General features: G+C 53.4%; 1 protein-coding gene across 1 annotated transcript in view; it reads right to left on the bottom strand.

Annotated features, from left to right (window-relative positions):
* Window positions 1-561: 561 nt before the first annotated feature.
* LOC138833115 (proline-rich membrane anchor 1) overlaps window positions 562-27,599 on the bottom strand; it is a 45,091-nt gene continuing 18,053 nt past the window's right edge. Inside the window, exons 3-4 of the mRNA XM_070031458.1 lie at window positions 10,126-10,255; window positions 562-1,194 (exon numbers count right to left, since the gene is read on the bottom strand). Of these exons, the coding sequence (XP_069887559.1) occupies window positions 1,092-1,194; window positions 10,126-10,255 (233 nt within the window). The 3' untranslated portion in view covers window positions 562-1,091. The remainder of the gene's footprint in view (window positions 1,195-10,125; window positions 10,256-27,599) is intronic.

The following is a 27,599-nucleotide window of genomic DNA, read 5'->3' as shown; positions in this document are numbered from 1 at the left end:
CTCCTGGGGGCTCTGTGGGTAGCACAGGCAGGACTTGGGGTGGGGGGACTGTGGGTGGGACACAGTGCCGGGCCAGCAGCGACCTATCACAGTGTCCCAGTGGTTTTGGCACAAGTGGTGGCCTTTGCCTGTGAGGCAGGGCCTGGCTCCCTGGATGCTCAGCTCCTTCAGGGTCCGGTGGTGTGGGGCTGTCCAGAGCAGGTACAAGGGCCTCTGCTCTTCCCAGGCCATGTCCCCTGTGCCTGCTCCTAGTGAGTTCTGCAGGCTGGACGGACAGACGGACAGACAGACAGACAGACAGACAGACAGACAGACAGGAGGCATGGCCTGGGGTAGGGGTGGGGCAGGAGGGCGGAGGCGGGCCTGAAGACGATGCCATGGGGGTGACAGACAGAGGTGTGGGGAGCACCTTTGAAGGGGATGTCTGTCTCAAGGCGGTGCTGATGGCTTCTGTTGGAATGTCCACAGAGAAGCATGTGGGCTTCCTGGAGGAGGAGGAGGAGGAGGAGGAGGAGGAGGAGGAGGAGGAGGAGGAGGAGGAGGAGGAGGAGGGTGGGGGAGGAGGAAGAGGAGGAGGAGGAGGAGAGGAGGGAAGGAGGAGGGGAGGAGAAGGAGGGGAGGAGAAGGAGGAGGAGGAAGAGGGGAGGAGGAGGAGGAGGAGGAAGGAGAAGGAAGGAGGAGGAGGAGGGGGAGGGGCAGGGGGAGGGGAGGAGGGGGAGGAGGAGAGGTTTTCCAGGCTCTAGATCAGCTTTCTTGTGACTAACGGGGGTGCCTGCCTCCACACCCTAGGAGACAGCCAGACCCTCTGGGGACATTCGTGGGCCAAAGACAAGACAAAGAGAGGGATGTGGAGAGGCTCAGGCCATGCCACCACCCCAGGTGCTGCATGCAGGGGGCTGCGCTCAGCCTGTCAGCAGGGCTGCCCAGCCAGGGCCAGCCTGGGAAGAGGATGTTTTCCTCCTTCAGGAGGCTCCGGGTTTACAAGGCATGAAGTCCCGGACGAGGCCAGGGTCAGCTGGTGCCCACCACCTTCCCATGTCCACTAGTGCCACGAAGGTGTCCTCCCGGCCAGTGGGTCCAGGCCTGCAGACTCACACCACCGCATTGTTCACATCCACCCCTTTGTTGCCCTGTGCAGAGCTCATGGGGTACTCAGCAACACTGGTGCCATTTTCTTCTTTCCTCAGTGGTTTCCTGGAAGGGGGTGAAGGCAGGAGGAGGGGAGGGGAGGCACAAACAGGGTTAGTCATCAGCATTTGGGGGGTGGGGGGCTCCCAGCCCTCCAGGCCCTTAGGGATTAGTATCTTTGGACTGCTGGTCCTTGTGGATCAATCAGAAGCTAGATAAGATTCTAATTTAGCATGTCAACCAGGACATGGTTGAGGAGGGAAGGGGAGTGAGACAACATGCCTGAACTGAGACTTTTCTAGGCAATTAATGTATGGTCAGCCCAGAAGGATCAAGCTTTGATTGAATCCTTTAATTACGAGCAGGCAGTTAAAGGTGAATAGTTGGGAGTCCGGATGGTTAGAAGAGAGGCGTTAGTGACTGCGTTGTGCACTCTTGCCTCTGTGTGGCCAAAAGCAATAGAAAAATGTGATGAAGGGGATGTTGGTCACAAGAGGCTAGTGTTGGCGATGACGCTGACGGCGGTAGCTGTGTTGTAATGATGGCGGACGAGGCGGCAGAGGTGCTAGTGGTGGTCAGGGCTTTGGTGATGATGGTGTGGTGGCTGTGTTGGTAACCGTGGTAAAGGAGACGGTAGAGGAGCTAGTGCTGATGATGGCCCACGGTGGTAGTGATGATGATGGTGGTGGTTGTATGGTAACCATGATGAAGGCAATAGTGGTGCTAGTGGGGATGAGGGCCATGGTGGTGATGATGATGGTGGTGTGGTGGTTGCACTGCTAATGTGGTGGAGGCCGTGGTAGTGCTGCTGGTGGTGATAGCAATGGTAGGACAGAAGACCAATGGGGATGATGATGGTGAGTTCCATTCATTGGTACACACCAGTGGCTTCTGGATACTTCACACTGAATCATCTGAAGCTTGTCCCAGAGGCCATGGAGCCTCAAGACCATTTCCCCTCTGCACACAGGAGGTCAGGAAGGCTGGGCAGAGCCTTTGCTCTTGCTTGCTTGCTTGCTGAGGTGCTGAGATCTCTGTATACTGCCTGCTTCTGGCCTGGCTCGTTCAGGCTCTGACTCCTACCCTGCATGCCTCCACCCTGCCCGTGTTGTGCGTCCTGTGGGGCTCAGGGGCACGGTGCCCCACTGCTGCCTCTTGGGTGGATAGAATTCCCAGGGGGCCATCACTCATGTCCCCAGTGGTGCTGGGGTTGAACCAGGTAGACTGCAGTTGAATGCTGTCTAAACTGAGTATTTATGGTGATCTCAAAAGCCCAAGATGGATTTGTCTTAAGTATCCCCAGAGCTTCCCAAAGCAATCGTGGTACTTAGTGATGAGTTCGAAGCCCATAGGAGAAAGGCTGTGTGAGTGAGCTGAGGGGAGAGAGGAATTCCAGGAGCCTGTCGGTGGTGTTCTGAGTGGGATCACCCGGCCTCAGTCAACGCACTTTTCTTTGTGAGAAAAGTCGCCCCCCCGCAGCACGAGAGGGGACATGAAACCCACACTGGGTCCACAGTGCAGCGTGCTTTATATAAAACACTTGCAGTAGAGATCTCCTTGTCTCTCCTCACTCCTCTGAAGCAGCTAGGCTGGAGCTGGAGGTCATTTCATGGGGAAACTGAGGCTTACCGAGGGCTCTGACTGCGGAGGTTCTCTAGCTAGACTGTGGTGGAGCCTTGCTCACCGTCACCCACTACTACTGTCTGTCTGTCCTAGTCATGCTCACGAATGGGTTGGCATTCCCAGCAGCTCTTCCACAGGACATAGGAAAGCCTCCTCCACTCCTCAGAGATTCCCAAGGGCCCGGAGGCTATCAGCGGCATTCACCTTTAACCCTGGATGCTCATCACGTCCTGTACCTCATTCATGGGGCTACTCACTGATCTCTGCCAGGGCAGGGGCATGAGTCACATGGAGGCTCTCCTGAGAAGTAGACTCCACTTGCTTCTCCCCTGGCACCCAAGACACATCCTCTACCAATGTGCTCCCTGGGCTGTGCCCCAACGCTGCTCTCCAAACCTGTCAGGTTTCCGATGAGAGCTGGATTTTTCCTGGAGCAGAAGATGACTCTACCCTTGCCCCCGACTTCCTCCCTTCACCAAGCACGGCATTGAATGGCTGACATGGCATGCTGCACCACCTTTCTGAGCCTCAGTTTCCTCATCTGTGAAAATGAGCATGACCATGGCGCCCACTTAGTAGGCTTGCTGGGATGATTAGACACGTTAGTGCGTGTCCAGAGCATGGGCGGGTCTCCGGCACAGGGTAAGTACACGTTAGCTCTCAGCGCTGCTGTGGGAAAGGCGTCGGCAGGAGGAGGCTGTGCCCTGCACAGCAAAGGCCACAACGCTCCGGTCTGCCGGGGCAGCCTACCTAACACGCCCTCTGTGGTTCCAGAAGTGCTAGGGGGAGCCCAAGAAAGACATTGCCACCAGGGTCCAGGCAGAGATGGCCACCCCGAGCTCCTTAAATGGCATGGGTCCTAAAACCAAGAGAAAGGCGAGTGAGCTTCTCCCTGGCTGGGCCCAGGGGTCCTGGGAACGAGGGAGCTTGGCCCCATCTGGAGACCTCTTGTCCGGACCTGGGCCTGGCTAGCCACAGCTGCTCCATGCTATCCTCTGGCAGGGCGATGCCCAGAGCTCCTGCGGCACAGTCTCGAGGGACTTCTGCAGAAATGGTGTCGCCTGGCATCTCCGAGCTGGGCGGGCAGAGCAGAACCCAGGGGGCTCTCTTGGGTCTAAGGAGATGACAACTTCACACGGGAGAGGGTAGTCCTGAGCAGCCTGCCGAGGGAGGGGGAGGAAGGGAGGGGGAGGGAGGGAGAGGGAGGGAGGCTGCCCAGCTCCCTTCCTGTCTCACTTGCCCCAGCAGAGGGTCTGCTTTGATGCAGGTGTCAGGACCCAGAGGCCTCCTTCCCAAGATACCTGTTCTTCCCACTGCCCAGGATTGATAGCGTGTACATGCACGTGCGTGCGTGTACATGCACGTGCGTGCACGCACGCACACATACACACACTCACCCCTGCATGCACATACACCACTGAGGTTCACTGTGTGGCTCCTCTGACTGTAGATTTACTATAGACAACACATGTCCTAACTCCAGACCAAATGGGGAGCCCCAAGAGTCCCCCCCTCATATTTGCTGATGATGGAGGCTCCAAGGCCCTGGGGCCTGGAGGAAGGTGTGCAGATGGAGAGGGCTGGGTGCCTCCCTGCTGCTACCTCTCACCTCCAGCCCTTCTCAGAGCTGAGCACCTCAGTCCGGTCAGGACCGTGCCTGGCAATGATGGTGAGAAACAGCAGCTCCTGAATCTCAAGGGAAGCCTGTGGGAGAAATGTCAAACCTAGACAGCAGGGACACCAGCAAAAGAGACTGATTCGTATACTGCAACAAAGCCAGAATCTAGACTGGCACCAAGGCACCAAAGACATCCGAAAGGTTCTGAGCAGCCAAGGCCATGGTCAGTGCCCAGCATTTGACCAGAAGAGGCCCTTCCTGGCCCTGCATGAACTTGGACTTGACTCTCAGTAAGAGAAGCTGTGCTGAGTGGATACTGGGTGAGAGAGACAGAGACTGTGCCTGAGGACATCCCAGCAGGGAGATGGGACAGGTGGGTGTCTCTGCACGGGCCCCCACCTGGCCACAGATGCTTGGCTCCACGAGGTAACCCCGTGCCATGGCCCCGGGGCTCCAAGACCCTTCAAGGCCAGTTCCATGCTCCCACAGTTTGTGGAGAGCTGAGCATGGATGGAGAGTCCCAGTCCTGTCCTGTCCTCCTGTCCTCCCTGCTAGCAGGGACCACAGTGTGCATACCAGAAACTAGCGGAGCCAAGACCACAGAGGGCCCGGGAAAGGGGTGCTGGTGAAGGACTGGAGGCTGGGCATTGAAAACTGCACATGTTCTCCATTCCCAAGCCAGGTTCTAAGTCACTCTTCCAGAATGGGGCAGGGGCGGAGGGAGTTAAGTGTGCTGGGATTCTACAGAGCACTTACCAGATTAAAACCTGCAGTCCAGGATGTCTCTGTAAACAAGTCTCTATTCAAGCCTCAGGAATAGCCACCAAACAGTCCCTAAAGGCCAGGCGCGTGCCAGGCACAAGTCAGAAGAGATAACTGAAGCCACCTGACATGCGTGTGCACACACCCCTCAGACACGCCTGCGTGGGCCCATGTGTGAACCACACCCTTCCCTCAACAGAGGCAGAGGGCAGTGACCCAGGGCAGGGAAGACAGACGGAACTTGCTTTCATCTGTGAAACAACAGGTTGGCCCTTCACCTTGGACGCTTATAGTGGCTCAGACTCTGTAGGAACCTCATTCCCTCCCCTCTCTCTGACAGTCCAGTTTTGGGGTGGGGGGTAGGGGGATGCCACAGGCTCAGTAAGAAGGAGCCCTTCTCTGCGCCACCCCAAATCTCCAAAGAGAAAGCACCATTGTCACATTGACAATGAATGTCTAGTGAGTCTATAATCCAGGGAAGAATTCAAGGGAGCTGGTGCCCTGGTGGCAAGGGGCGGGGACCGAGGGCTGAGTGTGGGGAGAGCAGGGAGCCCCAGTCCGCCCTGCAGGGGGTAGAGGTCTCCTGGAGACCCTGGAAGCCGGGTATTGACCACATCTTGAGGAGGCACTGTGGCTCCAGACGGAACCAGCACAGCATGCTAAGCGGCTCAGCCACATCCAATATGGACACTATCATGCTAAAGTCAATTTTCAAGACACCCCCAGGGGTGTCTGTTAGGTGCAGGTACACTGGGAGTTGAGAATTAAGGGTGCTGACCTTGCTGTCTTCCGTAGCGGAAAGTCAGTATGCACTGTTTAAAGGCAAGCACATGACGCGCCCAGGCAGGGAGAGCTGTACCCCTCCCTTCCTCACTATAACCTGCCTTTTCTCTTCATAGACCTTGCTGTCTTCTGGAGCAGAAAGTCAATAAGCACTGTTTAAATAGCTGCCTGCCAATCACTTAGAATCTATGGAGAAATACCAAAGAAAGCAATTAAAAGTGGCTGCCTGGACAGGTGCTGCTGGCTCACGCCTGGAGCTACTCAGGAAACTGACATTTGAGGATCAAGGTTTGAAGCCAGCCTAGGTAGAAAAGTCTGTGAGACTCTTATTTCCAATTACCCAGCAAAAAGCTGGAAGTGGAGCTGTGGCTCAAATGGTAGAATGCCAGCCTTGAGTGAAAGAGCCAAGCCCTGGTACTGGCAGGCATGGACAGACAGACAGACAGACAGACAGACAGACACACACACACACACACACACACACACACACACACACACACACACACACACACACACGTGTCAGCCTCTCAAGGGGACTAAGGGAAGAGGAGGCGAAGGCCAAGGACTATTGTTTTTCTTCATAGCCTTTGTGGAACGATTTGCCACTTGGGAACTGCATGTGTGTGTTTTTATACATACCGGAGTCGGTATGTATAAAAACTAAACTAAAAAGGTGTATGAAGCCAGCAAAGCCCTAACCTCACTTCTTCATCACTCAGCACCCTCCGGAGGCACACACCAACACCCCGATTCTGAGTGGAGAAAGCTGCACCCTCCTTCCCTCACCACAACCTGCACGTTCTCTTCATAGCCCTTAGGGTCTTTCATCCTGTTCCCTCTGGTAGTTTGCTGGTCTTGTGCTTAATTCACCCCTTCCACTCACAAAAGGCGGGGGTCCTGGGCACCAGGACATACACAGTGAACACATGCGGACCAACACTGACGTCCTGAGCAGCCCTGTGCCAGCCACTGGGCTTCAAGGCCCCGACCATGAGGTAAGAGCTTCTACTACAAGTGGCTGTGAACAGCCGTGAACGCCAGAGCTGAGCCCAGGGGAAGGGGTGCAGAGCCCCAGTCTGGAGCGCAGACTCTAGGCTTCAAATCTGTGCCGAAAAGCTGACCAGATCGCCCCCTGCAGCCAGGCCACAGATGGGAGGGCACTTTAGGGGTACTTCCTGAGTTTCCCTGAAGACATCCTCAAATGTCAACCTGGCATCTCTAGAATCACCTTCCTAGCCAGTTCTAGAACCTTCCACTTGCGCTAGGGCCATTTACAAAAATGGCTTAGAAAAACTACCTTGGGACTTATGGCTGTGAGGGTTAAAAAAAAATCCTGTTTAAAGAATGGGGTGTACTGCTGAATTTGTCTTCCGATGGTTTTCCATGGTGAGAGAAAAGGCGTGTTCCAAATGAATGTGCGGAGTGACCAGGGTGGCCCTGGGCAGTGCTGCGCTGCCCGCTTGCTCTTCCAGGCGGTGAGATGGGCTCTGGGGGTGGCCTTGTCTACAGGTAGGAACGTCCTTCTCCCCCAGGCCTCACCTGGCTCTCACCTTCCCTGCAGAGCCCCTCCTGACACTCAATACCCTCCTGCGCCGGGGACTCTCCCTGGATTGAGGGCGGAAGGCTGAGTGGAAATGGCTGAGCTGCCGTCTCCGCTACCCCCAGCTGCCCATTCTCTCCCTGCCCTGTGCCCCAGGAAGCTGGACTCAGCTGGCTTGGTTCCTCTTGGACTGGGGTTTGGCCATTCGAGTCATCCATGGAGACCCAAGAGGTAGCAGAGGTTGGGAGAAGATCCAGCCCTTCTTCCCTGTCTTGGGAATACATTACATCTGGCAGGTCTAATCACAGGCCCGGCTGGAAGACCTTCTAATGTGTGAGCGACTCCTGCTCTCAGAAGGCACCCATGGCACAATTTCCTAGTCTTTCCTCTCCCTAGGGTGCTCACCATCCCCACTGCTCTATTCCCAGCTAGTTTTGCTGCTTGTACCAGCCAGCGGATATGCCTAGAGAGATGTCCTAGACCGGAGCCACGCCCACCCACGGAGGAGCCACGCCCACTCCATAGTAAGAAAGCCTCTCTCCTGGGAGAGGCTGGGAGATGTGGTACAGATGTGTTCATGGGAGTCAGTTCTGCTACATTCCCTTCCTCTCCTCCAAAGGCAGGAAACCCATTTCTTCAGGGGAGCTTGAGGCAGGAAGTGGGCCCCGCTGTCTCAGTGTGCCTTTCGGAAGCTCTGAATCTATGAGAGGTTAGGCTGAGCATCTCCCAAAGATGAGGGGGGACTGGCAGCCAGGGCCGCAGTGCTGTACTCTCCCCTGAAACCCTCGGGCTCCCACAGCCCAGTCACAGGCAGCCTGCTCAGCCTGGAATCAGAGGCTCCCCAGTCAGACTCAGGTCCCCGGGGGGAGGGGGCAGCTCTTCCTGGGGCCTGGGAGCGCAGGCCCGTGCTCTGCTCCTGAAAATCTTCCTAGTCCAGCAGTTCATTAGCCACGACTCTGCTGAATTCACCATTTCCCCTCAACAGCCACCGCAGGCCACTAGCTCCCTTCCCAGCCTCAGGGCTTCTAGGTCCTTCCTCCCTGGGGTTACTTAGTAATGGCAGAGCCTGAGTGGGATCTCGCCAAGGCCAAGGCCCTGTCCCGGGCTCTCTGTCTGCCGGTCCTTGTGGCGAGGTAGGGAGGGGCACAGGCACTCTGCACCAGTCCTCAGAGCCCCTTCTTCCACAGCCCTGAGGACAGACGGAACGCGGGGGGCGGGCGGATCTTCCTAGCCAGAGTGCGAGTTGAACTTATTGTGAACACCACAACACCGCTCAGTGACCAGGGCTGGGCTTCAGTTCTAGGTTCAAAGTCTGGCTTCACGCTCCCTGGTTGTGCCATCCTCTGCACAGCAGCTCCCTAACTGTGAGAAGGTGAAATGGGAACACTGGGGAGAGAGGAGCCAGCGCTGGCCGGGGAGCGACAGGAGGGAGCCAGTCTCCCTGTCTCTGGGAGTGTGCCTTAGCCATCTCTCTGCAGTATAGGAGGGCTTTCCCGGGAAGCACAGCCCTGGGCTGGGCCTGTCCAGTGTGGCAGTGCCCCCTGGTGTGTGGGTCTTCTGCCAGGCGCTGGATGCAGGCTGATGGCTTTTCATGGCTCTCAAACCATGTGTGGATCAATTGCTTGTTGTAAGATGTGTGTGTGTGTGTGTGTATGTGCGCGCGCGCGTGTGTGTTGCTGTACTAGGCCTTGAACTCAGGGTTTGGGCACCGTCCTTTGCTTTTTAACTCAAGGCTAGCACTCTACCACTTGAGCCATAACTCCACTTCTGGCTTTTTGGTGGTTAATTGGAGATAAGAGCCTCATGGACTTTCCTGCCAGGGCTGGCTTCAAATAGCAATCCTCAGATCTTAGCTTCCTGAGTAGCTCATATTACAAGTGTAAGCCACCAGTGCTTGGCTTGTTTTTAAAGACTTTTTAACTTGATATGCTTGCCTTGCTGTATTTGAATGGTAAAAGAATGAAAAAAGGATGTGTTTAAGTGTCACAATTATTCTTTGGACCTCAGTAAATTAGGGGGAAAAAATCTTTCTTCAAAATACATGATCAACCCCCATTCCCCTGTGGTATTTTACATTTATTACACTGCTCTGAGCCTGACCTATTACTCCCCTAAGCCTGACAGGGGCCATATGCCTGAGATCTGCTTTACAATAGTCTAGTAATAAGAAAGAGTGAAGGGTTCTGGGGGGAATGGTTATAGTAGTTATAGTGAAAAAAAAAATCTTGCCGGGTGTGGTGGCTCATGCCTGTAATCCTAGCTATTCAGGAGGCTGAGCTCTAAGGTTTGCAGTTCAAAGTCAGCCTGGGTAGGAAAGTCTATGAGACTCTGGTCTCCAATTAACCACCAGAAAACCGGAAGTGGCGCTATGGCTCAAGTGGTAGAGAGTGTGCCTTGAGCTGAAGAGCTGAGGGACAGCGCCCAGGCCCAGAGTTCAAGCCCCATGACTGACCAAAAAAAAAAAAAAAAAATATATATATATATATATATATATATATATATATATATCTTGGCCATCTCTGGGTGAGGGTAGACGGGAGTTCATTATACACTCTGTGCTTAATTATCTATCTTAAAAAAAGAAAGAAAGAAAGAAAGTGACGAGGGCCGAAGAGCGCCCAGCCCGCCGGGTCTCTGGGACACAGAGCCGGCACAGTGGGTGAGCACTCACCTTTTTATGGCTTTGTAGCAAATGATGACAAGCACGGTGAGAAACACCAGGGAGGCACAGCATACGGCGATGACGATCACCAGCCCCGACCACCAGCTTTCCTCAGTGGGGCACGAGGTAGAGTTGGGAGCTGGAAGAGACAGGAACAGCCTGAGTCTCCCCGGAGGAGCGGGGCGCAGCCAGTGTCTGAGGTGCGTCTGTCTCTACGGCCATGCAGCCATCCATCACCCGGAGGAAGGCCCTCTGACCTTTCCTGTCTCTGCCCCTACCCCAGGCAGCTGACATCATGGCTGGCCCCCAGCCAGGCGCTTCCTCTCCCCTCCTTTGTGCCTCCATCCTGGCCCTGGAGTGCGCTGCGCGCTGCCCGGCCGTCCATCCTCCCAGGCATGAGATAACTGACAGCCGGGTCAGGTTTAATTTCCCATGAAAAATAACAGATCATCTCATTCTCTCAGTTGAGGCATTAAATCCGGTGTTTCTGTAGGTGGGGGCGGGGAGCTGGGCTCACAGGGGACTCTGGGGGAGGAAGGAGAAGGAAGCGGTCAGTGTCGGCGTCGGATGCTGTCTGTCTGATGTGTGGATCCCGCCCAGGTGGTGGGCACCTGCAGCTTCCTGTGTGAGCGGGTGGGCGGTGGGGAGGGAAGGCCAGTTGGAAATGTAAGGACGCCCTTTTGCATCCACTGTGTGAGGGACCCCTGAAGCACGCATGTCAATGGGCCCATTCACTTCCCTCTGAGAAAAGCGAGGACATCCCAAAACCATTGGCAAGACCCAAGGAGGAAGCATCTAGAACTGCAAAAGGGATGGGAGTAGGGGAGAAAAAAAGAGAGGCAGGGAAGGGCTGGGGTGGCGGGATAAAAAAGCAGCAAGCAATGGACAGACAGACTCACACAGGGCAGGTCATCAAGATATGTCAGACATGCAAATGATCGGAACAGTGCCCCACTCGGTCCGCTCGGAACTAGGCACCCAGGGGCTGCATGTGTATGCAGGGTCAGGTGGAGCACTGCGCAGGCACCGCGTGGATGGTCTTGTGCCTGTGTCCACCATGAGTGCCCCCTCTGACAGCTGGGCCGGAAGGAGGCACAAATGGGAGCTACGCCCCATTCGGGCATTTCCAGCACTTTCTAGCTCATCTGTACCCTACTCTTCTGCAACTCCTATTCTGATTTCTAAATTCACACATTAGATTTGCTTGCTCCTGACATCCATATAAATGCAGTGCGTGCAACAAACATTCCTTTTCTGTCTGCCTCCCTCCCTTGATGTAGTGTTTGAGGATTCACCTGTGTGGTTGCATACTTCAGTCATTCCTTTATACTGCTGAGTAATATTCCATCGTGTGGGCGTGCCACAGTTGTCTAGTCTCCTGTGGGCAGACTATAAAATGTTCCCAGGTTTTTGTCCAGCATGAAAAAAAGCTGCTGCAAACATTTGCATGCAAGTCTTTGCACAGACAGGTTTTCATGTTTCTCTTGGATAAGCATAGCAGTGGCAGCTCCGGGTCCCACAGAGTGTGCGTGATCGATGATGCCCTGAGGAACTGCCAAGCTGCTTTGCCCAAGTACTCATACTTTCGTGCCCTGCTTCCTTGTGGAGCCAAGAAAACGGGTGAGAGGAAATGAGAGAGCTACTGAGATGCTACTGAACTCAGCCGGCCCAGAGCTCCAGGAAGCCATTGCCTGGTGCCTGGGGGATTGATCTGTGCTAAAACCCCATTAACAGATGCAAAGCCCAAGGGGCAAACCTCAGATCCTCCCAGACCCCAAACAAAACTGGTGAAGCCTTCTCCAGAACGGCAGGACCAGCACATCACCAGCCGCTCTCAGTCTGGCCCGAGAAACGACCACAGCAAAGATACAGGGCCCAGAATTCAAAGCACGAACAAACGCTGAAGTGAACTTGTCTAAGACTTGACACCAGACTCCAAATCCTTCCTTTCACTTCCTCATTTGGGGGTGTCTCTGACTTGACGAGATCTTGCAGGGGTGCCCTGGCGCCGACCCACCTGCACACACGTCACCGTGGGAGAGTCGTTCCCTCCAGGCTTTCTCTGTCCATCCGGGCTCCACCCCTAAAAGACGTGCCCCATCTTCACTGCCAAGGCTACTTTTGGCGATGACCTCAGGCTGCAAAGCCTCTGGGCAAGTGTGGACCACAGACTGGCCCTGGACCACAGAAGATTGCCTCCCCCACTCCATCCTGGGGCTAGGAAGAAAGAAATCTACCAGTGTGCAGTCTTGGCCAGGGCCTGTACTCCAGTCTAGTAGCACTTGGAAATATGGGGATTGGGTGATCCCAGAATCTATGGATGTTAACGACACGGGAAAAAATATTTACATGTAAGGAAGAATGGGTCCGTCGAAGCCCCCATGTTCATCGGCTTGGGGGGTTCTGTAGCACCCCCAAACCTGGCAGCTGATCACATCATCTCTTTGCTTTATGTTCTGTTACTGGGGTGGGGGTTCTTTTTTACGTTCACTTCTCAAGTCACAGCTGACGCTGACAGCACTGAACTGTGCCCATGTCCTTCTACCCAGTCCCCTCTAGTACTCGGCAGGCCAGACCAAGAGTGGCTGGTGATGTCCTGAGCAGACTGGGGACTCAGATTTGAGGAGACAGTGCCTTGAAGGTGCTCATTCGCTCACTCATTCTCCGACATACACTGAGCATGCCTGGTGCCTGGCACCATGCTGGGAGCTGGAGATACAGCGATAAATCACACATGCGCCATGCCCTTGCAGGCCTGGCGCCAGCTGTGTCTTGGATCATTACAGAGCTGACTAAGACCCGCTCATTTTGCTCAAGGAGCCAGCAGTCTCCAAAAGCTGCGACATGATTTGCTGATAGGCCAGGCGAAGGTCAACTGGAGAGAGGACACCAGGTGTTCAGGTGGTGCTGGCGGGGCGACGCCGGGGAGGAGCAGGTGGCCAGACAGGAGAGTCTGAGACACCAGTACTGTCACGAGCCCAAGTAAGGGCGCCCCAACCTGCTGCCACCTCTGAACATGACAGAGTGGCCGGAGCTGTCCACACACCGCGGCAGGGGCCACACCCCCTCCCCACGCTCAGTGAGGCCGGGTCTGCTGACTTCAGTACACACTGGTGACACCTGTAGAGATGGTGACGGGCAGGCCAGCAGGGCAAGTTAGAAGGACCCAAGCTCATGTTTGCTCTCTCAGGCAAGCCTCATTCTTTGCATCAGTTCCAGGCACTGGTGGCTCACGTCTGTAATCCTAGCTACCCAGGAGGCTGAGAGCTCAGGATCACAGTTGAAAGCCAGTTTGGGCAAGAAAGTCCGTGAGACTCTCATCTCCAATGAACCAGCTGAACACTGGAAGTGGTGCAGTGGCTCAAAGTGGTAGAGCACTAGCCTTGAGCAAAAGAGCACAGGGACAGCACCCAGACCCTGAGTTCAAGACCCAGGACTGACCCCACCTCACCCTACCCCCCCCCAAAAAAAAAGGAAAGAAAGAAATGCATCAAGCTGGGAACCCACCCATGGCTCACGCCTGTAACCCTAGCTACTAGGAGGCTGAGATCTGAGGATTGTGGTTCAACGCCAGCCTGGGTAGGAAAGTCCGTGAGACTCGTAACTCCAATTAAAAATACCAAAAAGCTGGAAGTAGAGCTGTGGCTCAAGTAGCAAAGTACCAGCCATGAGCCAAAAGCTCAGGAAGAGCACCCAGATTCTGAGTTCAAGCCCCAGACTAGTAACAACAACAACAAAACAAAAGCTTTGTGACATCTCCTTCCAGCCAAGAAGGGGGACCAGGAGCCACATAAACCCCAGAAAACAAGCCAAATGTGATTCTCTAAATAGTGAGGATCAGCAAACAACGATTCCCCTAGACACCAGAGACACAATGAATTGTGTTGGGCAGGGAGAGCCCTGGGGCCCGGCCAGCTGTGAACAGGGCGGGGCAGTCCCACCACTGCTAGGATGGAGAAGCAAAGAAAGCCAACAGCAAACAATGATGGTGTGGAGATCTGATTACACGTGGCGGACAACGCCATAAAAAGAAACAGAAGAGAAGCCAGCGAGGTGGGAGCTTCAGGTGAGCCTCTTATTCAGAGTCAGGAGCGATCTGCGGGGAGCTTGTGGGTTCCCCCAAATTCATACAAGAACGGTGTCTGGCCAGACGGACCCTTCGGCTGCTCTCCCTGTCTGCCTTCCTGTGAGTTTGTTGACAAAAGAAGTCGCTTTCTAGTGGACAGCAGGAGTCCAGTGGTAACTTCAAAGCACACAGGTAGGCATCATGGAGCCTGGACAAATTATACTCTGCTCTACAGTGAGGAAACTGAGGCTACATAGGCCCAGCCCAGACCTGGAATAGCTAAACGTTGGGAATCTGAGGTCCGAGGGAAGCTGAGCGCTGAGTGACAGGAGGGAAATGTTCCCGCGAGAGGGATGAATCAGTCAGAGTTGCTGCAGGCTTCTGGAGACAACACCACTTGCAGTAAGGTATCATGCAGCCATGCAGTCACACACACTTGTCTGGAGGAGCGGGGAGACAGCCACGTTATTTCTTTTAAAGCTATTTTGCATCTTGAGCTGGAGGCTTTATCTGTGACTCAGCCTCTTGACCCTGCGTGTGGCCACCAGTGGAGAGGCCGGCTGTTCCCTCACGCAGTGTCCTTCCTGAGAATAGCCTGCACCCTGGGCCCCACTGGGACCTGGGGGGCATCATTAGATGTCCCCCCCTTAACCTCAAACTCCGTGGTGACTCATGCCCTGGCTGCCTAAGTGGCTGCCTGACTGCGCTGTGGGAAAATTCGACTTACTTATGGCCAGGTGAGGAAGGCTTCCTGCCTTGTCTACTCTCTTCTAGCTTTGGCAGGGAACCTAGCCCCACGGGGTCTTTCCACCTACTTGGCCAGCGCTGCCTCTGTGGTGGAGGTCAGTTCCTGTCTCGTCCCATGGGCCAAGGTCCATGAGCCTGTCTCCAAACACAGAGGTCAAAGGCCAGAGCTGCGGGGCTGAGCCCGGAGTTATTGCTCTGTCTTAGGGTTAGCACCCCAGACAGGTGGCAGGAGGAAAGCTTTCCCTCAGGGAAGGCCTAATCCAATTACAATCTGTCTTCTGCCAACGGCCATTCAGATATTTATACCATCACTTGTGGGCCTTACAAAATCATTAACACAAGATGGCCGCGGGAAGCTGCGGAGAAGCATCCACATTGGTCCCATCTCCAGGTTCTTATCTAGCCCCCGGGCTGAGCCGGTCCTCCTCTGGAATGGGCACAGATGGCCCAATCGGGTGTCAGGACTTCTCTGCAGGTCTCTCTCCCACCAGGTCTGAGGAAACTGCCCCAAGCTCCAGGACAGAAGCAGCACATGAGCCGCAGCACGCAACCTGCTGCCCGCCAGCCACCCGTCCAGCCCCAGCTAGCTGGCAAAGGACACCACCTGGCTTCGTGTGGCTCACAGGGACAGTGAGAGGTGGGAGCTCTGCTGGTGGCTTGTGTGGTGGCTGAAGCTGCTTCACAGACCCTTGGGAGAAAGAGGAAACCGAGGCATGGAACAGCAGAAGAACTGCTGGGGATGCATAGAGACCAGACTCAGATTCTCACAGCGCCCAGCCTGCTTTATGTACTATACCCGAGCAAAGGGCGTGGGGCTCAGAGTTTGGTCTCCTGCCTTGGTCCTAAGCCTGGATCCCAATGAATGGCTTGACCCAGACCCAAGGTCCAGCGGGGAAAGGAAGGGGAGGGGCACCTTCTGCCCCACCCCACACAGAGCCCCATTGTCTCTGGACACAAGGGGTTGATTCTCAGCCACTGCTTCCCATTCATGGGCCCCAGGGATCCTCCAGTCCTGGGCAGGCCTGTGCCAGGGGCATCTACCAGCCCTAGGGCCAGCAGGGCCGGCTGTGGGGCAGCTCATTCCTGATAAGAAATCAGAAGAAGGTACCTGGGTTTCTGAGATGAACTTGAAACCACATTGGCCTGGGTGCTTGTACCAACCCCTGAACTCAGCTCCCCTTCCACACAGAGGGAAGAGGTGGCTGTGGACCTGGCCTCCATCTGTGCCTCCATTTGGAGGGGGGGCTCTCACCCTTTCTCTACTGATTGGATGCTATCTCTAGCTTCTGGGTCCTACACAAGGTAACCTCTTCTCCATAAGCCTTCCTCCCTCAGCCAGTGGCTCCTGCAGCAGGAAGCAGCTGACCACCCACAACAGTCAGCCTTGGTTTCCCTGCCTGGAATAAGCAGAAGACAGAGGGCACAGGCCCAGCCCCACAGCACTGCAGGACCCCTGGAGGTACCTCAGAGGGGCTAGACGTTTCCATCCTGCTGTAGATTGTGAATGCTGTAGCCTATCTGGAGCTCCTGGCCTGCAGCTGCTGGGAAGCAGTGCACCAGCGGTGCCTCATGCCCTGGGGGACAGACGGACAGGCACTCCAGCCCTGCGGGACTCGTGCTCCATGGCCTCCCCAGCCTGTCCCTACACTACTGCTGCTCCAGTCAGCCCAGCTAGCTGTTCAGGTGCTGAAGATGGAAATGTTGGTCCATGACATGCACAAAGCCGAGACGACAGATGTCAGGGTGTCACCAGGCTGTCTCTGAGCTCCAGAGTCACCCACACCACAAAGGCTGAGCCAGCTTGGCCCTCGCTGGGCTTCCTATAGGAGGACTTCCCGGGACCCCAGGTCCAACCTTCCTAACTGCTCTACTTGTGGCCCTGAAGCCTCCTCTCAGCCACACCTCTGTGCATGTGGCATCTCCCAAGAGCCAGCACCCCAGCCTGGTCTTCCCCAGCTGGAAGCATCTAGCGATGGGCTGGACCTCTTCTCCCTGCCCTCCTCAGTCCCATCAGGAGCCTCCTCCCTGCCAGGTTCAGGCCCCGCCTGGAGCTGCCCTCTGCTGAGCCCTGTTTTCTGAGCCCATGGTTAGGCCGTGGGTGGCCAAATGGTGTGGCTGTCCCTTCAGCCCAGTCCCACTGCCAGTCCCCCTGACTCCTGCTCCCCTCTCAGTAGCCCCTCCTCTTTGGGTATCAGTTGCCCAGTTCGGCAGCATTGACTTTGAATCAGGGCCTGGAGAGGCGTGAGGGCCCTGACCCGGCCCTGATTGGTCACATGTCATCTGGGCTTCTCCACTGCATGTTGTGAAAAGCAACAAAGCCTGTTCCACAGGTGGGTCAAGAATGATGTGGGATGCGCCATCAGAGAGCTGGGGATACCTACCCACTTCCTTCCCCTTGCCCCAAACCGACCCCCACCTCTCCTGTGCCTACAGACCCACACTTTGAGGAGTGGGTTTCCATGGCTCAGACAGGTCCTTCTACCTTTAAGTGGTTTAGGGGTCATGAAGCTCAGGCTAATGACCGGAGCAGCAATGTCAGGAAATGATCATCTGGCTCTTGAGGGAGGCACCCAGCAAGAGGCAGGCCTCATCTGGCACCACGGTGTCCTTTCCTGCAAAGCAGAGCAGCTTGAAGGGCTAGGAGGGCTTCAGGGCAGGGCAGGTAGGTCTCGGCATGAAGTAAGGGCAAAGGTGGCCTGGAGAGGTGAGGTTTGAACAATGGCTGGAATTTGGCAAGGGAGTTCAACCCAGGGAAGGAAGGGTCAACGTAAAATCCCTGAGAGAGTGACCACTCCCAGCAGGGACAATGAGGTGAGGCTGTGTGGGGTCTGGAGGCCGTGAGGAGGAGTGAGAACTGGAGAACTGGTGTAGCCTGGAGCCTCTCAAGAGGGGTGGCAAGGCCTGACTTCCAGGGGGAGAAGTCTTGGAGCATATTGCCAGGAGCAGGAGAGAGATGAGGGGGACTTGAACTGCGGGGTGGAGGGGGGGGGAGAGCCAATGATAGAGCAAAGGTTAGATTCAGGAAATGCTTTGAAGGTCAGTTTGACTGGGTGGAGGGAGGGAGGGACAGAAGAGCTAAGAGTGCCTCTCAGGATCTGGGGCTGGGTTGTGGAAGGACGGAGCTGCCATGGACAGGTGGGAATGGAGATCAAGCATCCATCACCCACCTGGAAAAGATGGCATGCCAGAAGCTTGATCTCAGCATCCAGAAGTGGGGTGTGGGGAGGGGCATGACTGTGGGAGTTGTCTGTACCCACAGTGGCACCCAGGCCCCTCTTGGGGATGTTCAAGCTCCCTTCTCTGTGAGAAGGGAGAGGAGGCCCTGTGGGGAGGTGCTATTCAGGTTGGCTTTGGCTAGAGAGAGATGGGGGAGAGGCACTGGCAGCTGGCATCCCACTGGTCCCTGCTCCCCATGTGGGTGACTGGAACCTCTTCCCTTGATGCCCGGGCTGAGGAGCCCTAGACTCTTCCACTGGTGACTTTAACTTGTGGCCTGTGCTCCACAGACCACTCTTCCCTCCAATGTATTTACTTCTGCCCAGCGTTCTGGGCACAGAGCCAGCATGGTGGCAGTGCGGCTATTTCTCATCAAGGTCCTGTCCTCAGGCTCAGCTCCTGCGGAGCATCTAAACCCCATGCATTATTAATCATTATCTCCATCACTCCTGAGCCTAATTAGGAAAGGAAAATTATGAATTGGGTCTATGTCTCTCTGGCTGGGGGCGGCCACCGCGTTTTGCCAGCATGAGGGAAAGAGGGTGGAGGCCAGGGTGGGAACTGGGAACAGTGGGAGGCTGGCTGGTATAGTTAATTATGCCTCTGTGGCCTTGTTTCCTTGCTCTTGGCCCAAACAGCCTCTTTATTCGGCTTCTGAAGGTGAGGACCTGTTCATCCACAGCAGCCACTGTGCTTGTCCCAGCCAAGCCGGTCCCGTGCCCTGCCCTCTGTCCCTCCATCCCTGTGCCAGACCCCCCAAGCACGCTGCTCTCAATGGGGCTGCAGATGCACCCTCGCCATGAAGGTGCACCCACAATCGTCAGCTCTATAACAGAACAAAGCTGAGGAGAAGTGACCAGGGGGGAGCATGTCCAGAAAGCTCCAGGTGATCACCTGAGCCCCAAGTTTCCCCCAGTTCCTCATCGCTCCAATGGGAAGGCATACGCTCACTCAGCACCCAACTATCCCATTGCTACCACACTGTGCTCTGTGTCCAGAGTACTGGACAGAAATGAATCAATAACTCAGAGGGCAAGTGGGCTACAGAGAGTAGGGGCCACAGGTCAGAATCACAGATGGAAAGGTCCTGAGCCCCATCCCCGGGACACTAGAGGAGGTCTCAGACACCAGTGCAGGGAGCAGAAGGGATTAGGGGTACCAAGATACTGAGAACATGATGGTCAGGAAAACAAAGGGTTCCCACCCTCATTATGCACATAAGCTGCTGGAGAATAGACATCAATCAAACAATCACCAAGGAAATGCAGACTGTGTTCTTGCCTTACCAGCACTACCTTACTGTGTGTGCCTTAAGGGCAAACAGCAAGAGATTATAAAACCAAAATAGCAATGCCCTGGCCTGGGGAACCAATGGGAGTGGATCAACCATAGTGAGCTCATCCTTGCCTGTGAACGTGCTCCCAATGTTGGCATTCGTGCCCGGCAGAGCCCACCTTATTGACATTCAGTAGACACTGGATAGCTTTCTTTCTCTCCTTAGGGGGCCTCTTAACTGATTGGTGATGGGAAGATTCCAAATGCCCAGTCTAGTGGAATCTCTGTTCTGTCTAAACAGTTGTGATGTGGAATGCAGATTTAGGGTCAACTTGGACTTGTGGTTGACCTGGCCTGTAGGCCGTATCCCTCCCATTGCCTGTTTTATTGGGACACAGCAATGCCTTTAAATGTCTCTCACTGCTTCTGTGAATATCGGCAGGGTTGGATAGTTGTGACAGAGAATGTGGGACCTGTAAAGACTCAGGTATTTACTTCTTGGAAAGTTGGTTTGCTCCTAACCAAGAGGAAGTTTTCACCAAAGATTCTTAGGCAGATTCTTAACATTGCTCTGAGAGCACACCGAAATCAGACTTGGAATTTGTATTTTGCAAGTAAACACTCAGGCTCCTTCTGGTTTATTTTTAGAAAAGTTCTTCACTGTAAATGTCACACCAACCACTCTGGTAGGAGTCTCTAGGTTTGTGGCACAGGGCCCTGCCCTGCCTGCAAGTTTTAACATTGTCAATGTGGGGAATTGTGAAGCACAGCAGACGGAAGGATAGACAGACAGCTGAACCTGAGTTTTGGTACTAACTTGGCTACACCGTACGTGCTAAGTAACCTCTTTCCCCCTGACAGAGGACTTGAACCTGGCAATCCTCAGCTTCTCAGAAAAGGGTGACCATGTTCCCTCATGGCGGGAAAGAACTGTTTTCCATGTGTACTAGATACAGTAAAGTGTCACCAGAGTGACACATACAACTTTTCCTGACACCTGCAGACCTTTGTAATACTCTACCAGGGTCTGGGAGCCTGGAGTTTATTCCCAGTACCCACAGAGTGTCCTTCACAGGTGATTGACAGGGTCAAGTGTGAATGACCATCCTCTTTCATGGCTGGGGCAACCCTGGGGCTCAGAGCACCTCTAGGGCCTGGCCTGTCACGCTCACTTGCCTCCTTCCCAACCCTTTCCCACCTCCTCCATGGCTGTCTCCCCTGGGAACATCTCCTTCTCAAATCCTTGTGGCAGGATCCGAGGAGTGGGTCCATATCGGGGGACCCAGACATGAGGTCACTAAGGTGCTGACAGTCCCTGGCTGCTTTACCAGGTATGGGCAGAGATGAAATTCTACCCCAGGGAGATGCCTGTGAACTCTTCAATCTGGACCATTCCTTCCCAGAACTCTTACTACTTCTCTGGATAGACCCTAAATATATATATTTAGAAAAAAAAAGAAAAAGAAAGAGAAGAAGGAAAGAAAGAAAAAGAGTGAAAGAAAGAAAAAAGCAAGCAAGCAAGCAAGACAGGAAGGAAGGAGGGAAGGAAGGAGGGAAGGAAGGAAGGCGGGAGGGAAGGAAGGAAGGAAGGAAGGAAGGAAGGAAGGAAGGAAGGAAGGAAGGAAACCTGCCTATGGCTTTGGGACAAAACCATAATATTAAAGAGGAAGAAATATCCATGCTACTGGGCTAGTGGCATACTCTCCAATATCATGGCCACTAGTCATGTGTGCCTACTTCAAGTTAAAATTAATTAAAGTGAAATAAAGTAAAGAATTGAGTCAGTTATACTCATTGTATTTCAAGCTCTCAGTAGCCAGGTGGAGGGAATGGCTACCACACTGGACAACACAGATATGGTCATTTCCATTAGCACAGAGTTTGTTGGATGGCACAGGCCCAGGGTTCTGGGAGGTACTGCTCCTCTTTTCAAAATGGAAGCCATGATAGGCAGACATGCCACTGTGGTGAAGCTGGTGAGGCCTGAGACCTGATCTAGAACAGTCCTATGGGCAGCTTCTGCCACTGGCCTGTCCTGTGGCTAGGGCACCAAGACTGGGCAGGTCTCACTTAGCAATGGGCTCCTGCTTGCGACTGCCCTTCTCTTATCTGGACAGTCAGTTCCTGGTAAATACCAAGGTCATACAACCTGGGTCTGGGGTTGTCACTGGAACTCCTTAAACTTCTGCAACTGACTCATCTCTCTGGACCTTGAAGACCTCTTGCCCAGTGGGAGTGGCAACTTTGGGTGGAACAGGGTACTCTGGTTTGGCACCACTGACCTCTAGGGTGGATTATTCCTTATGGTGAGCTGTCCTACACATAATGCCAGATGTTCATGCACATCCCTGATCTCTGTCCACTAGAGGACAAGCATGATTGCCTGCTGTTAGGAACCACAGATCTAGAGGGTTTCAGGGCCCCAAGGACACAGCTTTAGGGGTAATGCAGACCCACCTGGTCTTTTGGAGTGCACTGGACCAACTCTAGCCCACCTAGCGAGTTATACTTGATGACCTTCTGGCTGGGACATTCTAAGATTCCTAGCCAACTGCCTTCAGAATGACCCACAGCTACTGGGAGGCTGTGCAGTAGGATTGTTTGTAACAGGGTCCAGGAAGAAGCCAAGGCATTATTTCCAAAGCACCCATAATTCTCTCCACCAAAGCGGGAAACAATGTTTCTTTGCCACCCACAATCCAGTTCATTCTAAATCTGAGCATAAGGAGCCCATTGACTCCGAGGCAGGGGGCAGAGGGGTGGGGAACGGGTAGGAAATGGTGGCCTCTAGCCTGTTCTGATTGCTGGCAGGGGTGACACTGAAACTTGGGAGCAGAAAACAGGAAGTGCATATATTGCCTTGTTTTTCTCTGGCAGAACAAGAAACGGTCCTCCCTCACCCACGTACAATCTTGCCATCTTTCCTAGATGGAAGACAACAACAGAGCCTTCTGAAGGGCGGCAGGAGATTGACCTTCACCAAACCAGGCAGGGGACACTGTCTCTTCCAAATAGAACTCCTTTGGTCATGGGAGATAAAAGGGGTAAGGCCACTGTGACCTACTGTAGGAAGGACAGCTTGAAGTTGGGGTGCACCCACAAATCCCATGGTATGCTAAATCCCAGTGTGAACCATAAACAACTTCTCTGCTGTAAAAAGATGTCATCAACACAAGTTATAGAAAATCAGAGCCACCGTTCAATGCGTCCCCGCTAAAATCAATGAGGGCCACTGAGTGTGTATGCCAGGCTGTTCCCACACTTTCACTACTATTTGTTACTTGTCACCTGCTGGTGAACGAGCAAATTCTATGATTTCAACAAATTTTATGGAAGAAAAATACTAATACCTTAAAAAGTTCCATTTTTAAAAAGAAAAATAGAATGAAAGCTGTCACCCCCTTTGCGGGTGCTTGTCAAGTGCTGTGGCACATGCATGTGGTCTAAGGTGTCTGAGCCAGGCATTGTCCCCCTTAGCAGAAGAAGAGGGGTCAGGGACAGAGCTGAGGCCCCAGGAAACCTCACCCCGCAGCCTCGCTTCATGCTACCACAGGCGATTGCAAAGCAGGCAAGACCATGATTATGGGATTTTAGCAACAGCCATGTTGGTTCAGCTTGGAACCATGGGGAGTGGGGGGAGAACTTGATCTCAGCCCTCTGGCTTCCATGAAGGGTATCCCTAACCTTCCCCAGCCTCTCACCCATTCCTCCCAAGGGCTGACACCACAAACTGAAGAGTTGGTATGAGAGGCGAGTTAGACCTGGGCAGGCCAAGTTTACTTCATTCACGCTGTGGACTCAAAGTCAGGGAGATATGGGGAGTCATTCGTCCATACCATTTTCAGAATGAATTCTCTCCCTTTAACTCAGTATAGTCATGAACTCCTGTAAACACCTTATTACAAATGCAATGAACTTTGAGCCCCTCAACAATACAGCGACTGCCATCTGCTCTTTGTTTTTCCTGACAGCTGGTCACGCAGGTCACCATAATTGACCTCTCCATCATTTTCCTCTGACAGGGACATTAATGGGGCCTCAGAGGTAAGGGCTGCTCATCTAGACACCAGCTGTGTCATCTGCGTTAGCACCCGTTACCCAGACCAACACCACAGCAGCCAGTGCTTCCTTGGGTACTCAGAGCTTCCCATTTCCTTTCACTGGCCAGCTTCTAGATGTTTCTAGAACTTTCCAGTTTGAAGAGGCCAACTCCTTTCCGATCAATCCCTCTAGACTCTATGCATTTATTGCTTTTCAGAGTGAGAACACCCCTGTACATATCTGGCCTGTTATTGCTTGTGAGATATAAAATACTACTTAGAAGTAATATATTTTGGTAATGTATTCGTATCAGTATGAGTGGAGCTACTCATTCTTTTTCTTTAAGAGCTCAATAGAGTATCATTGTAGTCCACAATTTATCTATTTTTCAGATATAACACTTCAACTCTTTATTTGTAATTTCCAAACCCCAAAAGCTACCTTGGTACCCAAGCTAAATGTGGTACTACCTATGTGCAAAAGTGGTTCTTTCTATGGCCTTCCCTGATCTCACCCAGTAGTCTGCTTGTCTTCTGCAGGAATCCTACCCAGTGCTGGCCTGCCTAGCCCTGACACTTAAGCCACAGTGTATAGCAGGAACCACTTCTCCAACATCTTTGGCCTTCTAATTTCCAAACCTTTCTAGCTTCTGGGGCCTGCTAAGGCACATGGACTTTTCCTCAAGCTTCTGTTTGCTAGCGAAATGGAAAGCCAGATACGATGATGGGCACCCATGGCTTGGCTCTTGTCCCAAATCTACTAGGGGGCCAATTCAGCTTCCCCCTCCCCCCAGCCATCCCATCCCACAGGAGGCCTTAACCCAAATGCTTGAGATTTCCTGGCGAGGTGAGGAAGGATTCACCAAGCACAATGAAGAACAGACAGTCCTGCCACCCCTCCATGCTGCCCTGCTCTCCCCAGTCCATGCCTTCCTGGCACAGGCAGCCACCCGATCTTCCTTCCCTTCCTGCTGAGCGCCTTGCCTCAACCTCTCTGGACCACCTCCAGGAGCTCATACTGACCTCTGCTCTCTTCCAAGCATTGTGAGATGTACAGAAATCAGTATTGTTAAACGTGAGGAATCTTTGCTTGTGAGAGACCATGGCTTCCCTCTTCTATTTTGAAACAATGGTTGTGACTTGCTAGGCCTCTTTGGTATCATTTCTGATAAGGCTTCCATTTTTGTACCTCTGAGGGGGCTGGGACATCGGTCACAGCCTCTGAAATGGATCCATTTTGACCCATGTCCTTGGGAACAGAGCAAAGAAACAAAGTTGTCATCTTGAAAGATGGAAAGCAAAATAAATGCAGTATTTTTAGGTCCTGGGTGTATGGTCTGACTCTTACCAAGGGTAGATAGGTAGGAAGATCCAGAATCACTATTTCTAGAACCACCCCTATTGGCTGTCTTTCCCCAGAATATCTGTCCAGTTCTCTGCTTCAATTCTAGACAGAGGCCAACTCTATATCTACAGCTTCCGTCCCAGGGTGTCCCCACCCCCAGACTGTGTCCAGCTGCAACTCAGCATCTCCCCTTGGACAACACAGGCAGCCCTCGGCCTCCATGTCCAACATAACTCGTTCCTCCCCACTCCCTGCCTGCTCCCCTGACCACCGGCTGCCCAATCCAGAAACCTGGGGGTAGCAGGGCAATCCCCCACCATCTCCCTCCCTTCCTCAGCCCTTCTTCCACTCAAACCAAGAACCAACCAATCACTTCTGCCTCTTTGACCGCAGCAGCCATTCACCCGCCTCCACCCTACCCACTTCCCCTCGTGGCAGCCTGAATCAGGTGGATCACGTCCTTCTTAATACCTTTAGAGACTTCTTGCCAAAGGTGGCCTAAAATCCTCCCTGGCAAATGTTGTACCCATTTTGTTACTACTCTGGTAGGGAAGAATCTAGAAACTTTCCAAGTAATAACAGAGCGATCAGAGCCAGCAACAATGGGAGATCTTTTAAGGGGAGGCTGAATGGGTTGTGGGATGTGAGTTAGGAAGGAAGGAAGGCAGGAAGAGAGGGAGGGAGGAATGGAAAGAGAGAGGGCGGGAAGAAAGAAAGGGAAGGAAGGAAGGAAGGAAGTCGGAGGGATGAAAGGAAGGAGGAAGGAAGAGGGAGGGATGAAAGGAGAGAGGAAGGAAGGGGGAGGAATGAAGGGAGAGAGGGAGGGAAAGGAGGGAGGAAGGGAGAGAGGGAGGGAAAGGAGGGAGGAAGGGAGGGAGGGATTAGTCCTGCTGTCTAATGGCTGCCCTGAGGGACAGCAGCAGTTCATTCCTGCCAACACCACCATGAACAGTGCCCACACTCTGCTCTTCTTTCACCCACAGATGCGAGGTTGGGTGGAAACGTCAGAGCTAGTTAATCCCACAGGGCTTAGGGGGCCCACAGAAAACATCTTAAGAGTTGAGTAAGGAGATAAACTGCTTTGCTGGATATACAGCCCAGAATGTTCTCGGAGATGAGACGCAAATCCTTTGTGTACTTCTGACAGTGAAGGAATCCAGGCCCTGGCCTGCCTGGGGTGCGGGCTGCGAGGTGGGGCCTGGCTGCGAGGTTTACATGTGTGGCCTGTGGGAACTGCTCCTCCCGTGGTGTCCACTCTGAGGTGCCCTGGGTGTCGGGGGCAGTGTGCTCTGTTCCCAGGAGGAGCAGAAGTTCAGTGGAAATGCACAAAAGGGAATTTACCAAGTCTTTAAGTCTTATGTCATTGGATTCTGCCAATTTTGGGTCAAGAACTGAAAGTGTATATTGTGCTTGATGGTGTTTTCCTACTTCTCAAGAGGAATATGGAGTTGATGCTGGGGACCCTCTACTGGGACAGTCAACCACTCACTGAGTGAGCCGCCCCGCCCCGCCCCCCATGCTAGTCCCTCCTCAGGCAGGTTCCTGTCTGGTGTCCAGTACTTCAGGGGTGTGGGCTGCCTGGAAGGGAGGGGCTTGCTCAGTTCTTTCCCTTTCCTGCCCCTTTCCCTCCCTTCTGCCTGGTGCCTGTCTCTGCAATGCCTTTAGGAAGCAACTGAAGACAGGATGACTCATGCAAGCCACAAAAACATCAAGTCTGCAAGGACCCAGCCTCAAGGGAGTACACGGGAGTCTAGGAGAGTTCAAGATGAGAGGCCATTCACAAGTGAAGAGTGCGACAAGAGCCCTGCCGAAGGTCACAGTCCTGACCCTCAGCCAGGAGCGGGCCCCTTGGGTCAAGTCAACATGTCCCACGGTCTCTGAGTGACCCACAAGCAGGGCACTGCACCACCGGCCCTGTGGGGTGGATTCAGGGGTGAAGAGGACCCACTCTCCGCTTTGCCTGAGGCCCGCACACAGGCTTTGCACGTGTGTGCCACTGGCGTGGGATAGGTGCTCAGTAAATAGTTCATACATGAATCAGAGGAGAGAGTGGACATGTCAACACAAGTATGATTTGTGCAGGGGAAGATTCCAATGTGGAACTCAGCTGAACAACTTACAGCTTAACAAAATGGATACCCGGAAATTGGAAATTATGGTGTGGGGGGGGTGTCACCGTTGTGGGTAGGAGTTAGACAAATAGAGACAGGAAGGGTGGGTAAATACAGTCATAATATTCAATCTATCTATATGTGTGTGTATATGTATAATATGATATATATAAAGTATATACGGTATATGTATATATATATATATACACAAATATACACATATAGTTCCTAATTCCATTTTCATATATATATATATATATATATATATATATATATATATATATATGATTTGGGGAGGGATGGGTGGGATGGGGAGAGATAAGGGAGGGGTACCATTGACCAAGATGCTTTGTACTTCTGAACTGACATGTTAAAACGAAGCCCTCTGTATAACTAAAGACAACCAAAACAATTGTTCTAAATAGAAGAGGTAGTTATTAAATAGAAGAGGTAGCCTCTTTTCTTTTTCTTTTCCTTTTTTTTTGGGGGGGGGTCCGGTCGTGGGGCCTGAACTCTGGGCCTGGGCGCTGTCCCTCAGCTCTTCAGCTCAAGGCTAGCACCCTACCACTTGAGCCACAGTGCCACTTCTGGCTTTTTTTTTCTGCTTATGTGGTGCTGAGGAATCGAACCCAGGGCCTCATGCATGCAAGGCAAGTGCTCTACCACTGAGCCACCTTCCCAGC

This window comes from Dipodomys merriami, unplaced genomic scaffold (assembly GCF_024711535.1).
Source record: "Dipodomys merriami isolate MVZ:Mamm:240054 unplaced genomic scaffold, mDipMer1.0.p SCAF_200, whole genome shotgun sequence".
NCBI classification, from domain to species: domain Eukaryota; kingdom Metazoa; phylum Chordata; class Mammalia; order Rodentia; family Heteromyidae; genus Dipodomys; species Dipodomys merriami.
The sequence above is the reverse complement of the archived record's forward strand: the minus strand, read 5'-3'. Positions and strand labels throughout refer to the sequence as shown.